Genomic DNA, 20,061 nt, shown 5'->3' on the forward strand with positions numbered 1-20,061 from the left:
TTAACATAGTCTATGTACAAGGGTAAGAGCCACAACCATTGCTCCGCCCCCTTTTGCATGTGGCCCCACCCACCCCTGGAATGTTTATCTTAGAAGTGTGTCTATAAGAGAAGGTGACCCCTCTGCCAGAAAAAGCTTCCCCCACTCCTGCCTCAGAGGAATTTAAGGCAGGATTACAGCACTATTCCACCAAGGATGATTGCACTTCCTCTAACTCTATGAATTCCCACAGGTCCATCCTGCCCACAAATCCAGCAACTGATGGCAGCTACTCTCAGCCCTGGCAAATCTGCATCATCCATCCACCTAGCCACTGCAGCTCCTACCACCTAGTTAATTTCTTCAGTGCTAGGGGCTCCTTCCTGTACATGCAGGCATGAAACATCCTGGATTAGGGACTGTACTTCAAACTTGCACCAGTCCCCCATCCACTGAGTTGTAAAGGGGAATGAGGAAATATATTGAAAGCTGGAAAAGCATGGTGGTCATGGTGATGTGGAGGCACACTTTCCTGAGCTGCAGACCCTGGAGATAACAGGGTCTACAGCAAGGGGGAGCATGTGTCCTTCATGCCTTCTCTAGATTACAGTCCCTGCACAAACAGAAGGAGTAAAGTATTCAACTAACCTGTATGTAGAGAAAAATCCAACAAAAGCTTTGGGTTAGTTTATTTTTAAGGCTTTTGGGATTTGTGGGAGAGGTTTGGGATTTCTGGGAGATACTTCATCAATTTCAGAAGCCCCAATTCTACAACAGGTGGATTTTGTCATTTCTGAAGCTTGCACCCTTTAAAAGTATCAAAAGATATTTCAAACATGTTATCTAGGGTATCACAAATATACATACAACTATGGAATAGAGAACTTGATGCCCAATGGTCTGACTTCTACTTCCCTAGACCTGAGTCTACTGCTCTGCAATTAAATCATTATTCTCCAAAAAGATTCAGGTGCGAGTTATTGGACACGGTAAATTTCCATTCATCTGTGACCCAAAATGGAAGGAAATTATCAGATAAAAGCCTCCAGAATACACTATTAATCCAAAGCCAGCCAGTCCTGTTCTGAGGTAGCAGCTGCAGATATGCCTGCAATTCACCAATTGCCATTTCTGGCAGGTCATTCTGACACTTTTATTGTTCTGAATCAGAGCAATATAGCCAACTTTTATTGAGTTGTAATTCAAGAGTCTTAGAATTCCTAAGGGGTTGTCCACTTTAAAAATAAATGAGAACCAACATACTCCTTTTGCCTACCATGCCTGTTCTGTACAAAAATGTTAACCTGTTCGGAGCCACTCCAACCCCTTTTAGCTGCTGGAGGGCTACCTCAACATTAATATCTCACATTTCCTCCAAAGAACTCAGGGCACCATATACAATTTCTCTTTCCTCTATTTTATGCTCACAACCACATTGTGAGGCTAAGAGAGAGTGACTGGCCAAGGTCATAGCTGCCAAGTTTTCCCTTTTCTCGCGAGGAAGCCTATTCAGCATAAGGGAAAATCCCTTAAAAAAAGGGATAACTTGGCAGCTATGGCCAAGGTCACTAAGAGAGATTAATTGCCAAGTGGGGATTTGCCATCCTAAGTAAAAGTTTAACCTGTACAGCTACATGAAATAGAAAATTACTTCAGGAAGGAAGGAAGGAAGGAAGGAATGAAGGAAGGAAGGAAGGAAGGAAGGAAGGAAGGAAGGAAGGAAGGAAGGAAGGAAGGAAGACGTGAGATTCTCAGGATTCTAAAATGCATTTGTAAAGTGTACAAAGTATAGACTGCATGAATCCAGAACAGATCATGCATAATCATTTTTGCCCAAATTTGGTTTGTAAAGTTTCCTCATAATGCTTATACAAGAAAGCATGGGTAAAACAAAGAAACTGTTATTTAGAATGCAAAAAACCCACCATCATGCTCTCTCATACAAGTTGTGAAGAAGATGATTTCCATGCCTTAACCACATACTCAACTTGAAGAAATACTATGAAACGAAATTGCTGCATTAATTAACATTGTCTAATGAAAACATACATTGTTGGAATAGTTGCACTCATATTTTATTTATTCTAAATATTAAATGCATTTTTCTACTTGAAAGTATGAAGTAGTTAACAAGATTGAAAACATAACAAAAATCCACATGAAGCAATAAAATTGCTCCACGCACTATAAAAAGCAAAGGAACAAAAACGAGTGCACACATAAACCAGCAAACAGTGAACCAGTAATAGAAGAAATCAGTAATCAGTAAGAAGTGTATCTCTTAGCATTTCTGCAGGCTATTTCCTAGATATTTTCTTTTTATTATTTAAAGGTGAGGTCCAAAAAGATCATACCATGAAATGGTACCATGTACCATGTACCATGTACAATGTACCATGAAATGAGATGGAAAGTTTCATCTCTACTGCCTTCACCAGCACTCAAACTGCCCTTCTTCACCAAACAGCAAAAGTATTTTATGTGGGATTTTGCTCCTAGTGAAAGGCTGCATTGCAACACCAGCATCGCTAAATGACAGGGAGAAACAATGGCCCTGCTCTTACTTATTTAAAGAGAGGAAATGTGGTATGAAGGACCAGCCTGCTACTTTAGATAATTGCTTCTCCTGTTTTACAAATATGACGACCCTCTGAAAAGGAGAGTTAAATTCCAAACTGCTAAAAGGTTGGCTGGATAGTCACCCAGAAGTTAATATGTAACAGAACCCTTAGGGATGCCTACTACCTAAAAGGAAGCCCAGCTGAACTCAATAGAACTTACTTTTGAGAAGACACGTACAACATTGCACTGCAACTGAAAATGTAGGCTTGCAGCCATTGTCATACATTGTATAGTTAAACATCCTCACACTTTATAGTTTTTTATTGCAAATAAACCACAGTGCAGTGAAAATTTAAACTTGCATCTTTCAATAAATTTGAATTTTTGCAATTCTGCAATTTATTGCAGATTTTATAATGAGAAAACAAATTATGTACAGCAACAATGATAGAATGAGCAACATCATACCCCAGCTTTCCATTGGGGGGGGGGATATTGCCGACTCTCATTAACACAGAGACATATATTCAGAATTTCCATTTATTTATGTGTAGCTCACCCTATCGCAATGAAAGTTAAATGAGGCAGGTTCAGAAACTGACAAAAGCTTACTATTTTTCTTTAAATATCTGCCAAAAGGTTGATTCGGTAAAACACGTGATGTGAAGAGGGTTTACTTGCTGTTAAATTGTTTAACATCTCTCATATATAGGCAGATGAAACATAATTGCTGGAGTTGGAATTGGACACCCCCTCCGTGTTGCAAAATTTATCAGGGCATATCATACAGACTTTGGGACCCAGGTGGCGCTGTGGGTTAAACCACAGAGTCTAGGGCTTGCTGATCATAAGGTCAGCGGTTCGAATCCCTGCAACGGGGTGAGCTCCCGTTGCTTGGTCCCAGCTCCTGCCCACCTAGCAGTTCAAAAGCACATCAAAGTGCAAGTAGATAAATAGGGACCACTCCGGCAGGAAGGTAAACGACGTTTCCGTGCGCTGCTCTGGTTCGCCAGAAGCAGGTTTGTCATGCTGGCCACATGACCCGGAAGCTGTCTGCGGACAAACGCCGGCTCCCTCGGCCTATAGAGCGAGATGAGCGCCGCAACCCCAGAGTCGGACACGACTGGACCTGATGGTCAGGGGCAGGCCCGGCTCTAGGTAGACCCCCGGTGGCGCAGGGCACCATGGCGCCGGCCCGCCAGAAAGGCACCGCGAGCTGCGCCCGCCCGCTGGCCGGCCGATCCGCCGGTCCGCCGCGCAGCTGCGCCTGTGGGAGCCGCGCTGCGCCCAGCACGCTGGGAAATGGGGCGGGAGGGCGCCAGAGAGATCGCGCTGTGCCTGCCTGCCCGCCGCTGCGCCCACCGCGCTGGGAAACGGGGCGGGAGGGCGCAGGAGAGATCCGGCGCACCACAGCGGCAGGGGCGTTTAAGACGGCCCTGGTCAGGGGCCCCTTTACCTTTTATCATACAGACTTTGGCACTGTTTCATATGATGAATGCAACCAAGCACACTTTCATTCCAAATTACGTATTTTAAATCAGAGACAAGTACCATACAAGAACAAGTTGTTTCTACAGAGGAAGCAAAGCACATGAGCTGTAAAAACATCACATTCAGCACTCAGAACCTTTAACATCAACATTCATCAGTGAGCATGCTTCAAACTTGGCTAAAGAAAGTACATTATAACACTATGAAAAGGTGTGAGCAGTGGTTCAGGCAAAGGACTCCAAAGGACCTGGGCTCTGGCAAACATCACTGATGAAAGCTGTTACAGTGTGCTAAATGTACAGAACAAGAAGTGCTGACACACACAAAGCTCAGAGGCCAAACTGCTCTGCTTTGGGAGATTTCAATAACTAGCATTTTGCATTTCTACAAAGTGAGGTAGTGGATCGTGGCACCAGCACTCCTTGTCACATTTCCATTCATTTCACAATTTCTCTTCCTACTCATCCTTCAGTCCCCCAAATATGATTGCCCTTTTGGCATAGCTGCCAAGTTTTCCCTTTTCTCAAGAGGAAGCCTATTCAGCATAAGAGAATTTCCCTTAAAAAAAGGGATAACTTGGCAGCTATGCCTTTTGGTGACCATGATTCAGGAAGCACTGGTTCCTCCTGCTATTTTGAAAAAACAACAACTGATCACATGAAAATGAGCTGACACAGACACACTGGGGGGGTGGGGGGTGTCTGAGCTTCTACAATGATTCTTTTGGGGTAGAATTCAATAAATCATTAAAATGGCTACTTACCATGGAGTGCATGTAAGCACTTTGTGAACCTGTAATCTGAACATTACCACCATCTTACTTCCATTGATTATTAATTAAAGTAAGGATATTTAGCAATTTTTTCCTCTCCATTAGACAGGATGTTAAAAAACAAATAAACCTGGTTTGCCAAGCAGTTACATTGACACTGTGGTAATTTGGCACTTAAATGGATCTAGTGGTCTCTGCATAGGCTACTACAAACTTCCTCCAAATCCTGCTTCATCTTAAAGGTGGCTCGGTGAAATCTACTGCAGAGCTTCTGGCCTGGAATGCATTTAAGAGCACACACTGCTCTCTCTCCCTCCCACCACCATCTCAAGCATGGATCTGCATAGCTATACCACAATCTGTCCCTGTGTCACAACAGCTGTGCTGATATGGCAACAGTTTTTAAAGTGCTAGCTTATTTCAAGGATGGCAAGGAACGTTTCCCCTCATTTTACACATACTTGTGGCATATCCCGAGTGCAACATATTAATGACAGTTGTTGGAATATGCCTGAAAAAGGAAAAGAAAACTTCTCATGGTTCCAATCTGCTGCATGGAGCAGCTGTTTGGAGCAGGTGGGGGATTTTTTTTGGGGGGGGGGGGCTATATGAACTGTCTTGCTATAGGAATCCAATTGGCATAGTTCAGCATATGAAACTGGGCCAGATTACTGAAATCTTGCTATATGTTGTTTTTCTTCATATAAAATGACACCAAGTGTTTCCCCATTTAACTAATTTTCTGCTAACAGAACTTTAAATCTAGCCTCACGGACTACTGGTTTACAGTGACTTTCTATGGTACTCTGCAATAGCACATGAGAAATTTGCAATCCGATTAGATCATTCCCTCTTTGGGAAGAAGAGTTTGCATTACAGGGTTTGCCGAGAGTTTGGAAAATGAAACTATGAAGAGCACCACTGGGACTTCGGATTACTATTGTTATTATTACCATACCATTTATCATATTTACTGAGGTGACACAATCGCTTTTGAGTCCCCTCTCCTACTTTGTGGAGCTCGCTTTGCTCCCTAGTACAGGGGTTAGCAAACCACCATCCCTCAGACCATGTGGTTGGCCGGACTATATTTTGGGGAGAAAACATGAACGAATTCCTCTGCCCCACAAATAACCCAGAGATGCCTTTTAAATAAAAGCACACATTCTACTCATGTAAAAACACTAGGCAGGCCATACAAATAACCCAGAGATGCATTTTAAAGAAAAGGACACATTCTACTCATGTAAAAACACGCTGATCCCTGGACTGTCCGTGGGCCGGATTGAAAAGGCGATTGGGCCGCATCCGGCCCATGGGCCTGAGGTTGCCTACCCCTGCCCTAGTATATTCTAGCACTTAAGAGTAGGAAAACAAACTGGAAGGCGGCTCAAATGCGGGTGGAAGAAAACTCCTGTCAAATGCAACCGAACATTGTTGAGGGTTCATCATTGAGCCTACGTAGTTGCAGTGAAGGCAGCAAAGAAGGCTTACTTTGCTGCCTCCATTGCATCCTCATTGTATCATCGAACAGAACTTTTCAAGGTAGTTTGCAAAGCATTTTGAGGATAGAATCGTTTGCATCTGCCTGGACCTTGACTCTACTGTTACAGGAGATGAATACTGAGAAGTGTTTAGAGCACTGACTATTTTCTCAATCCATTTCAATCGGGGTCTAGGCTTGGTTTTGGCACAGAAATTGCTCTGGTTGCCCCATATGATGACTGTTAGGGCAAAATTCTGGGTGCGAGAATGCTCATCCACCCAGCTCATCAGGCAGGGCCCTGTGGTTGTTGTGGAGTATAAAAGGAAGGAGTCCAGCCACGATCTGGAGCAAACAGCAAGGTTTATTACTGCGCAGCAAGTTCAATGCCAGACTGAACACCGTGAACAGGGCTGCAAGAACTTTTAAAAGTTCCCACCACCACCCCATAATGCACATCAAAAGCATCATACATACATCACTTGTGACAGGGTAAAACGTCAGAAAAGGGGAAGGTGCAAGGGGCATTAGCATACAGGTAAACAAACAGGACTAACATAAGGTAACAATGCACGATGTCCCAGGACATTGATAAGCAAGTACCAGTAAGTATCTGGGAGGGGATCCTTGAGTAGCTGGTGGGGAAAAACAATGGGTCCAGGTGTGTGTATTGCCTCTGGCTTCGGAGGGTCGGGAATGGCAGGAGATGGTACCTGAATGTATTATGGATATGCAGAGGAGCACCACCCTGGCTACGTGACCTCTCGCTTAAAGGATTATGGCTGTTCCCTGCATCCCTGAGAGCCCTTGGCCAGAGTCACAAAAGGGGGTTTCATTTAGAGATACAGATACACGGTATTCATTCATAAAGAAATATGGTTACATAGAGTCTCAGGCAACAGAGAAAGGGTAGGAAAGGGAGCCTTTATTACACAGGGCTTGATCTTGAGGGGTTCGTGTTGGTGCGATACTAGAGTGGTGTGTAGGATCAGACTTGCCCTTGAGGGCATTTGTGCCAATCTTGATTCCCAAATGAAGCCTCGTTTGGGTGCCCCCCCTCAAATTCCCTAACAATGACCTCTGTTGGGAGAGAGGCAGGGGAAATGTGTCCCTGTTAATCTTCCGCAACCTCTCAGCAGCTTTCAATACCATCGACCATGCTATCCTTCTGGAACAGCTGTCCCAGTTGGGGGGGGGTGTCACTGCTTTGTGGTGCTTCTGGTCCTACTTGGATGGTCATTTCCAGATGGTGATGCTTGGGGTGTGCTCTTTTGCCCCACTGAGCCTTCAATGTGGAGTTCCTCAATCATTTGCCATGCTGGCTGGGGCTGATTTTTTTTGGGGGGGGGGTTGGAGTGCAACAACTTCTGGAGGACTTCAGGTTCCCCAACTCTGATCTACAGAAACATTTTTGACTAAAGACGGGTGGATATAATGGCATTTGTTTCCTTCAAGAGTGACTTTATCAGGGGTAGCTGACCTATAGCTCTCCGGATGTTGCTAGACTCCAACTCCCATCAGCCCCAGTCAGCATGGTCAACAGTGAGAAACGATGGGATCTGTAGTCTAGCAACATCTGGCATGTATGTACTCCCCATAATGTGTAGAAAAATCTTTAAAAGTGTGCATACATCAACTCAGTATTGGTGTACTTCTGCATACTTTTTTTTAAAAAAAAGATTAGCTGACACTATATCTGGAACCTATTTCACAATTACAACTTTTCAAGGTTAATTGTGACTGCACTGAATTCAAAGTTCAGTTATGTGCCTTTAAAAAAAATCAAAGGAGGAAGTTGCTCAAAAATGTTACTGCAGACACCAACATTTTCTGATATATAATAATTATAGCCCTTTATTCAGTAAGCTGAAGGGGACTTTGCAATAGGTGTGTTACTGCTTTAGCTTCACTAACACAGGAGAAAAACAGCAGTTCAGTTTTTATGAATGAAAGGGACAGCCAATAGCTTTTTAAATTCCTTTGTTTCTTTCCTAGCTCAAATCAGTCATGTGAGGGTTATTGATTAACTTCACTGTGCTTAGTGAAGGTATTTTCAGAAGGCGGAAGAAGCCTAAAGTCCAGGGTCAAACAACAAAGGAAGAGTCACTGTCAATGAAAATTTCTCTCCCGTCTGAAAGTGTAAGAGGCCAAAATATGAACTACAGGTCTCCTGGATGTGCCATTTCAGGTTGCAGTTGGGTGGATTCAATGCTTGAATGCTCTTATTTGTAAAAGAAAACTTCATGCACAAAGAAAACCCTTCTGTCAAGAGTAAGGTGAAGCTAGAATGTTTCTCCTCAACTTGCTAGTTTTCAATGGACAACATTCTTTTTTGTGTGTGTGTCATGTGGCTAGTAAAGGATTTACCTACCGGCAACCCAAAGTAGTACAGTCTCAGGAGTTTTCTACAATAAAAGAATACAGAAGCTAGTCCTACGACATACCTCAACTTACTGTTGCTATATTGATTACTCTCTGGGAGCACCTTCTATCTATAAATAAAATATCACCACCACCTTCACCACCAAGTAAATGGCACATTTCCTGCTGGATCACTGGCATTTCAAGTGTTTCCTGAGATCACATTCCAGTTTATTACGTCAAATATTGGACAAACAGGATGTGTCAAGGTGGCCACAGATCTTAGCTCTCTCTTTTTAAACTTAAGTCAGTCAAATGATGCCCCTGGAGAAGGTAATGATGTTAATCTGTTTAATTTCCAGAAACAACTGTACTGAAAAGGAAATGGTACCTTTTTCTGTACAATTGTCCCCCAAATGGAAAAGGAAGGGACGTTGTTTCCCAAACCAGGGGCATTTGAGGTTTCTATTGACAGTGTTGTGCATCAGTTCAATTGGCAGCTTTTCTTCCCTGGCTTAATTAAGTTAAAAAGAACAAATGAACAATTGCCTAGGCTGCCTCATAGTAAGAATCCCAACTGGCCTCCACCACCTGAAGTGAATGGTGATTTCACCCTATTCTTGTTGAAATTCATTTGATTGGAGGGGGCTGGTATTGAGGCAATTGAATTGAATTGGTATAATTAATTGAAGGGAAATTGATTTTGGAACCAAGTCTGGCTCATCTAGAAGGAAATTAACCAGTTAAGAACTGAAATGTGTGGTTTGGGATGAGGTTCTAATTTAATAATTGAGGGCATATGATTTGGATGGTCAATTAATTGGCTTGCCTTTTGTGAAATGTAAATTGTAGTAATGGTTTTTTAAATGTGCATATATACATAGACATTAACATATTTAAATTGCTAATTTATTTTGTTTATTTTATGTAAACTGCTTAAGAGTTTGTTTTTTAAAAAATTAAGTGGTACACAAATCCCATTAAATAAAAGTACAGTAAGTAAACAGGTGGCGCTGTGGGTTAAACCACAGAGCCTAGGGCTGGCTGATCAGAAGGTCGGCAGTTCAAATCCCTGCGACGGGGTGAGCTCCTGTTGCTCGGTCCCAGCTCCTGCCCACCTAGCAGTTCGAAAGCACATCAAAGTGCAAGTAGATGAATAGGGGAAGGTAAACAGCGGGAAGGTAAACAGCATTTCCGTGTGCTGCTCTGGTTCGCCAGAAGCGGCTTAGTCATGCTGGCCACATGACCTGGAAGCTGTACGCCTGCTCCCTCGGCCAATAACACGAGATGAGTGCCACAACCCCAGAGTCAGTCACGACTGGACCTAATGGTCAGGGGTCCCTTTTCCTTTAAGTAAACACAGGCAACTCTCGATTTACACACATCTGATTGATGTGTTATTGTGCATGCACGCACAGTGCTGAACTTGGAAGTGACCTTAAGACATCACTAAAAGGATGGATTGGGGGCAGGGCAGAGCGCCCTATATGGGCCCCACTTTACATGGGGAGAATGCAATTGCGCTCATGTACTGCTTGTGGACTAACCATGGGCATCTGGTTGGTCCCTGGCAGAAGAGGATGCTTGGATGGGCCTTTGGTTTGATCCAGCCGGGATTCTTATGGCTGCTATTCAGAGGGCAAAACAAACAGGCAACATACAACTGCAACTGAACCTCTCAAAACAGCAGAAGTTCTCTCCTATTGCTGTATCAAGTTTGGCCCAGAGACTGCCCCCAGGATATTGAAATGTGATATAGTTTACGCAGAACAGCTCCTCCTTATTGTCTTTCCAAACTGAAGTGGGGACAGGAAGAGAGATTATGGTGGGAAAAGAACATCAAAGGGTTTTAAAATACATTTCTGGGTCATGTCACTCTAATGCCCGCGACGAGAACATTCAGTTGAGAGTGTTCCTTTCCTGCTTGCTCTGAAGAGTTGCACCATAGCAAGTCTCTTACTGCTACAGCGCCTTATGACAGAGTACTTTGGCATCTCATCTTAACCCAATCAACACTGCTGCTGCACAACAGCTATTTATCTGGATATGTATCCTTCTCTATCCCAAATGCACTGGGCAGTCAAGAGCAGTTTAGTTGTATACATGGGTCTAGTATTATTATTTGTGTTCATATATCACTTTTCACACAAAAAATATATATCCAGAGTGGTTCACAAATAAAAATATGACACAGCACAGCAACAACAAATAATATAAGATTGTGCATTAACATGACAAAAAAGTATTATAAACTCAAAATAGCAGCAAGGTAACAGAGGTTCAACAACTCAAAGTGCTGCAAGAACCTATTTAAGCACTATAATGAAGAGCCGAAAGCCTAGGTGAAGAGGGGCCACTGGTACTGAAGTTCTGATAACATCGGATGCACCTCCAGAGGCAGAGAATTCCACAGGTACTTAAGCTCAAGCTGTTTAGGGCCTTCTTTGTCAACATCAACATCTTAAATTGGGTTCGGAAATATTTACTTACTTACTTACTTACTTACTTACTTACTTACTTACTTACAGTGGTGCCTCGCTTAACAAATGCCCTGCTTAACGAAATTTCTGCTTAACGAAAGGTTTTTTCTCGTGGAGGTTGCCTCGCTAGACGAATTCGTTTTATGAAAAATTCGTCTAGCGAATCGCGGTTTCCCATAGGAATGCATTGAAATTCAATTAATGTGTTCCTATGGGTAAAAAAAAAAATTCAAAAGAAAATTCAATGCATTCCTATGGGATTCACTAGATGAATTTTTCGTTATAAGAAAAGACCCGTGGAACGAATTAAATTCGTCTAGCGAGGCACCACTGTACTTATTTATATTATTATAATACCCCACCCATCTGGCTGGGTTTCCCCAGCCACTCGGGACAGCTTCCCGCAATGATAAAAACATAATAAAATGTCAACCAGTCCGGTTCATGCGGAACAGGTACAATAATTTTCCAAGTTAGCATGCTCTTCAGGGCAGCATATTGCACCAGATGCAGTCCCTGAACAGTCTTCAAGGATAGCCCCACCTAGAATACATCTGGACAAGAGGTTTCCAGTTCATTTATCACTGTGGGAAAGTTATCCCAGTTCAGGCATGGCTGTAGCTGGCTAGAGCTGGAAATGGACACTCCTAGCCTAGTTGCATAAACCAGACTTCAATCTTTGCCTGCTGTCTTCCCACAGTCTCTCAAACACAGGGCATTAAGTATTTCATTATCACTTTAGATATGTCTAATAGGAAGACTACTAGCTTGTGATAATGTCTAAATGTGCTTTCCACATAACATATTGGGATTGTGGGGCAAATACCCATACCCACAAGAGTGTGGAAGGTATTTCTGGAGGCCACCATGCCAGCAGCAACAGAATGCCTCAGAACAGAGTCTCTTATTGCCCTTAATTTTGTCAGTGAGAAGTTTTGCTTACCAATTCCTCACCTGCTAAAATACCTATTTTTCTTCAGTTCTTCACTCAACATTTTGAATAGAGGAATGAAAACATTGCATGGATCCATCATCTCTCAACGAGTTAACTTCACTATTTTCAGTTTGCCCGTATTATGTTGCAACATATTTTTAAGTATACTTAATCCGTTCACAATATGCAGATGAAGGGCTAAAACAAGGCTGCAATCTCAAGCAGATTTACTGAGAAGCAAGCCCAGCTGAAAGTAGGGCTTGCTTCTGATTATACCTGCTTGTGATCAGGCTGTCAGAGATAAAAACTTTAGAGTTGTTAGTTCCAGTGGTATAATTAAGGTTTACTCCCTCCTAATCAAAGAGTATAGAAATTGCTAATACAGAAGTATGTTCTAAGCTTCCAAAAATTACCACTAACATTTGTTTATATACCTGGCTTTTATATGTACTGGTGCCATCAACTCCTCTACAGTTAATGGTCTATAGTGTGTTTTTTTAAAATCAATTTCATTAACAACCAATATTAATCTTGTCTGACATTTAAAAATAAGTAAATTGGTAGCCTTAGAAATGTCTGTCTGAGGCTGAAGGTAAACATAGCAGAACCATCTTCCTCCTAATAATGGGATTGAACCAGAATACTTTAGTTGAATTTGGGTCCATTGCAAGTGTGTCAAGTTTGGCATGACTAAGTCCCACTGATTTCAGTGGGAACTGCCTTAGTCTGGAACTTCCCAAACCAGTATCTACTAATACAAACATGTAGTGTGGCATCACTGCAGTGTGGGCTTCCCCATTCCCACTCCATTTCATTGGCTGCCACATGCAGGAAGAGGAGAACACAATGCACCAATGTCTCAAAATGCAGTACACAACTGCAACAGTCACAGTATTGTGTGGCCATATACCATACTGGGGCAGAGAGAAGGAGGAGATCGGGATTTGCAGCTTTCTATGCAAAATCCCTAGGCAACCCAGTTTTTGCTGGAGTAGAAGTACAGTGATACCTTGGTTCTCAAACTTAATCCATTTACTACAAAAGAATTTCAGAAATAGACTGGAAAGAGAAGTTGCTGAATTGCAACTTATCACCAAGCTCAAAACCATGGAGGGACCTGGTTTGAACAGAGATATCGGGTTCTTATCTCATTATACATGATAAGCGATCTTCAGCCATCTCAACCCTTGCTTTTTCATGCAAAACCATTTGCAGTCGTTTGCGGTCATCAACAGCTATCAGTCAGTCAATCACCCATTTCCACCACCCTTCTGAGTGATCCCCCCTCCCCATCCCCACCCCTCCCCACCCCTTCTCTACATAAGTGCCTGGAAACTTCCATTTCACTGTATCTGAAGAAGTGTGCATGCACACGAAAGCTCATACCAAAATAAAAACTTAGTTGGTCTTTAAGGTGCTACTGAAGGAATTTTTTTATTTTACTTCGATCCAGACCAACACGGCTACCTACCCTTAATCCATTCTGGAAGACAGTTCCAAAACCAAAGCGTTCCAAAACCAAGGCACGCTTTCCCATAGAAAGGAATGCAAAACGGATTAATCCGTTCCAGACTTCTAAAAACAACCCCTAAAACAGCAATTTAACATGAATTTCCCTATCTAATGGGACCATTGATCCATAAAATGAAAGCAATAAACAATGTACTGCAGTCACACAATCAATCAATCAATCAGTAGCCGAACTGGGTTCCACACAGTCACAAAAACAAAACAAAAAGAGCCGTGAAAACAAAAACACAAAATAAATAGCAAAAACAGACAGACTTCAGCCTAACGCTCAAAATGGAAGTGTGGCACTCAAGTCGGAAGCGTAACACTCAAAACGGAGCACGTTCAGCTTCCAAAAAAAGTTCGCAAACCGGAACACTTACTTCCGGGGTTGCAGTGTTTGGGTTCCAGGTTGTTTGCGTACCAAGGCGTTTGAGAACCAAGGTACCACTGTACTAAGAACATTATGGCTGAAGCCAAAAGCCACAAGCAAATGGCTTTAATAAAACTGGCCACCACTAACCACTTTGTAACCTGAGGCCACAGGAGAAGAGCACTAGATGCGCATCCGAGTCCAGGGGTTTCAAATCACTGACTGCAATTGCCAGGGAATTGGAAGACAGCGTTCAGTGCGCCATTGCATTATTAATGTGACACTGATAAGACAGCCTTTGCAACTGCTGAATAAGGTCCTATTGCCAGGTGAAAAGTAACCAGTACACAAAGTGCTTTGTTGGCATTAAAGCTGCATCAATGGGTGACTGAATTACAGAATGGCAACAGAGTATCGTGCCTACGTTATTAAAAAGAAATGCAAAGCAAAGGCTCACGTTATTTGCATGTGGCAAAGCACTACCACCCCACATTGCATTAATTCATTCATTCAATTTCTATATCACCCTTCATTCAAAGATCACAGGGCGGTTCAAAATATAAAAACACAAAATGCTTATCATAATAACAAACAAAAACGTGTGTTATTCCGTATGACTGTTGCCCTTTCCTCACCAACTTGTTCCAAAAGGCAAGCTGAACATCCAGACTTCAAATAAATGCTGATATATTACAATTACACTGAAAGCAAGTCACATTCTAGGCACAGAACATGCTCTTTGTGGCAGAGCAGGCCAATGGTTTGCAAGCCACAAAGGTGTAATTGTCAATACTCTGTCTTTGGCCCATATTGATTGCTGCATATTGATAGGGTCCATATGTCAGGGACTGGGAAGAGGAGGAATGGTGGAGACCGTCTCCCCAGCCTGACCCTTCCAGAGAAGAGGAAGACAGTTCAGAATTACAAGAGGGGTTTGAGGGAGGTCACAATTCAGAGGAAGATGAGGGGAGAAGTTGGGAAACAATGGGAGAGGAGGAGGAGACAGAGACAGAGCAGCAGATGGCTGACAGGTTATCACTAGAAACCATTCCAGACCCACCATCTCCCAGAACCTGGCGAGCCTTAAAAGTAGGAGAGCAAAGAGCTCCAAGACAGACAGCACTAAGCGGCACCCATAGAGGAGGTGATGCTGATGACGAATAAGTGAGTGGGAGAGAAGGGGGGGGGTGGAGATTCACTCGGGACAACACCATTATCCAAGAGGCTGGGTTCCAAGCCTCTCTGTAAATATAGAATAAAAAGCGGATGGTAAGCACTTTTCTTTGTCTGTACATTCCTGGCAACCGACCGTGGAAGTTGCCTGACACCGTATGATCTCTAGGATCACCTCTGTTGCTGAAAGAATAGTCAAAAGAGCTATGAAGGTTAACATTATCCAAGGTGAAGGCTTATGGTAGCACATCAAACTGCTTAGAGATCTTTATTATAGTAATTATAAAAGTTTTATAAATCAATAGTGTTTGTGCTTCAGATGAACTATTCAAATAACTCAGTAGCTACATGCACAGCCAAACATGCATCAAGGGTGAGTGGGGGATTTTACTACGCACATACACAAAAATATGTAAAATCAGTCCTAATGAGTTCACCCTAGAGTAATTTAATTTAATAAGGTAATAAAAATCCAGTTTGTATATAAATGTTTATTCATTTATTCTAGTGATTTATGGACCACCCTTCAATCTAATTCCCAGGGAGCTTACAAAATGTAAGCTTTTAAAAACTTTTGCTGGAGAATATTTTCAGCTTCTGCTATTACAGGCAGCAACCAATTAACGCGTGTCCAAAAGATGCACAATCACTCCCACACGCATGGTGCGGAACCCGCAAGTGGCCCGAAAATGTCACTCAACATGTCACAAAAGGGGCAGAATGGGAGTGTAACTGGGGCGTGGCACGCTTATGCACATTCCACCAAGGCGCATGGGGGCTGGGAATGGAAATCCCATGCAAAATGTTCGCCGACTGTATTCAGAATTAATTCAACATTTGCTTCAGTTGTTTATTGTCTAATAATATAGTAAAAAAGTGTGCAAGTAACTGCACATGGTGCCGACTTCAACTAAAATTCCATTAAAATTATTGCCACCATTCATTATTATAATATATTTCTTTATACCCCACATTTTCCCCTGACGGGACCAAAAAGACCCCATTAAGAAACAATTGAACATTGATAGAATTAGAACGACACACGTATATAAAATCTATCCAAACCATACAAATAATTACAATAAAAACAGCCCAGCACCAGCCCTTCATTAGAAGCAGTCGGTTCCTAAAAGCCTATTGGACCAAGAAAGTTTTCACCTGCTGGTGGAAGGACAACAAGTAGTGAGCCTTTCTAGCTTCTCTAGGTATGGAGTTCCAAAGTCTGGGAGCAGCCACTGAGAAGGCCCTCTCCCGTATCCCTACCAAACGTGAAAGACTTATATATATATATTTTAAAAAAGTAATTTTACTTCTGCTTAGCATCTCATTGTACAGCTCAAAACAGCTTCACAGACTCCTTTAACATCCTATAATATAAAGATGCATCACTGAGCCTTACCTCCAAAAGACCATCCTCTGGAAGATCTGTGCAGTGCACAGCGTTTTGGATCTTGTTTTTACCAAAGATAGCACGGAGCGTGCCAGGACGCAGAAAACGAGCTATTTCCTATGCAACATAAAAATATAAACAGGTGAAGAAAGTGCCTTGTTATGTGAAGATATAGACATATATTTATAGAAGCATTTTATATAATAAAGAACTCTTCACTATAGCACACACAGTATTTACCAAAAGTAAAAGGGCTCAATCCTGATTTCCCCTTCACATATGCAAAGAACTGTAAAATAATGAGGAAGAAAGTATCGTACCAACAGGCCAGAGAGAATTAAAGTACCATTTGGGCCTTGCATTTAACAATTCATCTGGTCGCCACAGGAGATCAGGAATTCCATGCAGGCAAGCAAATACCGTGTTTCCCCTTTTTTAAGACACCGTCTTATAACTTTTTTTTCATCAAAATACACAGGGTGGCTTATTTTCGGTGGGTGTCTTATTTTTTTATTACCGGTACTTTTTTATTACCTTATGGTCTCCTCGGCCGGGCCACGCCGCTGACTCGGGGCGCTGCTGGGCGCTGTGTGCAGCGCTACTGGGCTCTGTGAGCACTCGGCGCTGCCTGCCTTGCCTGTCTCCCTGGCTGCCCTCCAAAGCTTCCAAAGGATTTCTGTTTAGGGCTGGAGGAGGGTGCCAGGTTTCTTCCACCAGCCCCATCTCTTCCAGATGTTGCGGCAGATGTGCCCGCAGCCAGGCTCTGTGGGCAAGCCAGTTTTGCACGTGTGTGGGTATTTTAATGTGAAACGCAAACACAGTACAGTATGTCAGTAATTGCAGAGTCCTTTTATTGAAGGGGGGTGCAGGACTGCTGCTGCTGTTCCCCAAAAGCTGGGGGTGGGTGGGTGGAGACTCGGATTATAGCCTTGGGTTGCTTTTGAACTGGAGAGCCGTTTCTGGTGCAAAGCATTTGCCCTGCTGTGGGCAGTGCCTGGGTCTATTTCTTGCGTGCTGGGGGTGGGGCGGGGGTAGGCATAGGATTTTTGGGGAGCTGGCAGGGGGTAGGTTATGGATACCTATAGGGCCAAGAAATAACAACAGCAACAGCCATCTTTTTGTGCCTGGGGCTTGCACCTCCCTTCCCCCATCCGCTCCAGGCGAAAGGATTTCTAGATGAAAGAATCAGGCTTATTTTAGAAAAAATATATCTTTAATATATATATATATATATTTAAAAGATTTCATTTTTTTAAAAAAAAGTGGACATGGGCAAGAAATGTGTCTTTCGCTTGTATCCTCCCAAAAAGGTCGTTTCTTCACAAGACCTCAAGGAGCTCTAGTGCAGGTTAAGGCAGCTGGCCTGGGAGCGTTTTGCGCGAGGCGTCTCCTGCCTCTGCGCGATCTTCAAGCCAAGCCTTCCGTTCCAGCTGATCTTCTGGGCGGTCGCAGATCCACTATTTACACCCGGTCGGCCCTTTCGTCTCCTGCTCAAGAGCCTTATACCAGTAAATTAAGTCCCGGGGTTGGGGGCAGAGAGCAGCCCGTCAGGTTTTCACGTAGCCTTCTAGAGAGAGGCGCTGGCGGCAGCCGCCGTCTCCGCGCACTCCAGCAGCCGGCGCTGCGGGGTGCTCCTGAGCGCTCGGCGCGCTCCAGCAGTCGGTTCCGGGCGGCGGGGAGGCAGGCCTCCTTGGCCGGGCCAGGCGGAGGCCGCTGGCTCAGGCGCTCCGCCCGGCCCGGCAGGGCGCTCCAAGCGCTCTGCGCGCTCCACACTGCAGCCGCCAGTTCCGGGCGGCGGGGAGGCAGGCCTCCTCGGCCAGGCCAGGTGGAGGCCGCTGGCTCAGCTGTTCCGGCCAGCCCGGCAAGGCGCTCCAAGCGCTTGGCACTGCGGAGCGCTCGGAATGCTCCACGCTGCAGCTGCCGGTTCTGGGCGGTGGGCGGCAGGCCGCCTTGGCCGGGCCAGGCGGAGGCAAGACCGGTGGCTCGGGCGCTCTGCGCGCTTGCTGCTGCAGCAGCAGCCGGCTCCAGGCACCGAGCTGGCAGGCCTCCTGCTGCTGCCGCAGCCGGTGTTCTGAGTCCCACTGGCTGGCTGGGGCGCTCGGCGGTCTCGCTCCACACGGCATGGAGGTACGTCTTATTTTCGGGGTGTGTCTTATATTCGCAAATCTTTAAAAATCCTGCTATGGCTTACTTTATGACTACGTCTTAAAAAAGGGGAAACACGGTAAGAGTGGTCTCTCTGGGTTGTCTTGAACTTGGTGTTTCTGCTACCGGTAGGTCAAGGATTTCCACTTATGAAATAGAATTCCCTGTCCCTCTCTTCTCCTTGTGCACCCCCTATGCCACACCCCAAATCTGTTCCTGGGAGAGAAGAGGGAAGGGAAGTTCCATTGCACAGCCAGAAGTCCTTTCACTAACTGAAGTACTTCCAGTTATGGGTAGGTAGCCGTGTTGGTCTGCCGTAGTTGAAACAAAATTTAAAAATTCCTTCCAGTAGCACCTTAGAGACCAACTAAGTTTAAATTGTTATTGGTATGAACTTTTGTGTGCATTAAGAAGTGTGCATGCACACGAAAGCTCATACCAATAACAAACTTAGTTGGTCTCTAAAGTACTACTGGAAGGAATTTTTTAATTTTGTTTTAAAGTACTTCCGTTGGCTATTGCCCTCTGTCACTCTACTTGGTTTCCATATTTTGGCCATGGAGAAAGGAGCACTATGTTGTCTATGATGAACATATGGAAACTAAACAAGCTGGCAAACAAGGGGTGGATACTTCCACCAATCCGCTCGACATAAATCTTCTTTTTTTACTAGCCCAGTACCTAAATGAACTTCAGTTTCTTTTTAGGTAGGAATGCTTCCCAAGATGGTGAGCGACAGTTTAGAATTCATAAGCGTAACCTTTTAGAGCGCCAGGAACCTGGGGTTTTTTTCTAGTTGAGATTCCACCCGCATTTACAGCTTGAATATATTTCTGATTTCCTCAAGTTTTTACACGAAATGGGAGGCAAGTCAACACTGTGCCACATACCAAAGGGATAGTTATATTAGACCACTGTACAAAACCAACACCTTAAAATCGAACACTTTTATTGTAGTACATCAAACTGGTTGTCTTTAAGGTGCCATAGAACGCTGGTTGTTTGTGTCATATTTCTTATCAAAAACTAATATTCTGAAATTCATCACAGGTGCATGTTCTAACAATTAGCATTATGTAGCAAACAAGAATACTACATAGCAATAAGTTCAATGCTTCTGCCATAGAACATTGCTATAATTTTTGATAGGTTTAAAATGATATGTTGTAATTCAAGCTAGTTCAACATTATGCAAGAGAGGAGGATTTTCATCTCATGTTAAATACTATATATTCCTGCGTATAAGACTACTTTTTAACCGAGGAAAATCTTCTCAAAAGTCGGGGGTTGTCTTATATGCCGGGTCGTATTTCTTATACGGTGAGTATATACCAAACTCTATATTTTAACTGGGGGTCATTTTAAGTTGGGGGTCGTCTTATACGCCCAGTCGTCTTATAAGCCGAAAT

The 20,061-nt window shown here is 43.6% G+C and overlaps 1 protein-coding gene across 5 annotated transcripts in view; it reads right to left on the reverse strand.

Moving 5' to 3' along the window:
* Positions 1 to 20,061, reverse strand: part of NME7 (NME/NM23 family member 7) — a 72,572-nt gene that overhangs the window by 2,530 nt on the left and 49,981 nt on the right. For all 5 annotated transcript variants that reach the window (XM_035114428.3, XM_088668781.1, XM_088668782.1 and 2 more), the window contains one exon: positions 16,517 to 16,624. In XM_035114428.3, the coding sequence (XP_034970319.1) occupies positions 16,517 to 16,624 (108 nt within the window). The remainder of the gene's footprint in view (positions 1 to 16,516; positions 16,625 to 20,061) is intronic.

This window comes from Zootoca vivipara, chromosome 4 (assembly GCF_965207765.1).
Source record: "Zootoca vivipara chromosome 4, rZooViv2.hap1.1, whole genome shotgun sequence".
Classification (NCBI taxonomy): Eukaryota; Metazoa; Chordata; class Lepidosauria; order Squamata; family Lacertidae; genus Zootoca; species Zootoca vivipara.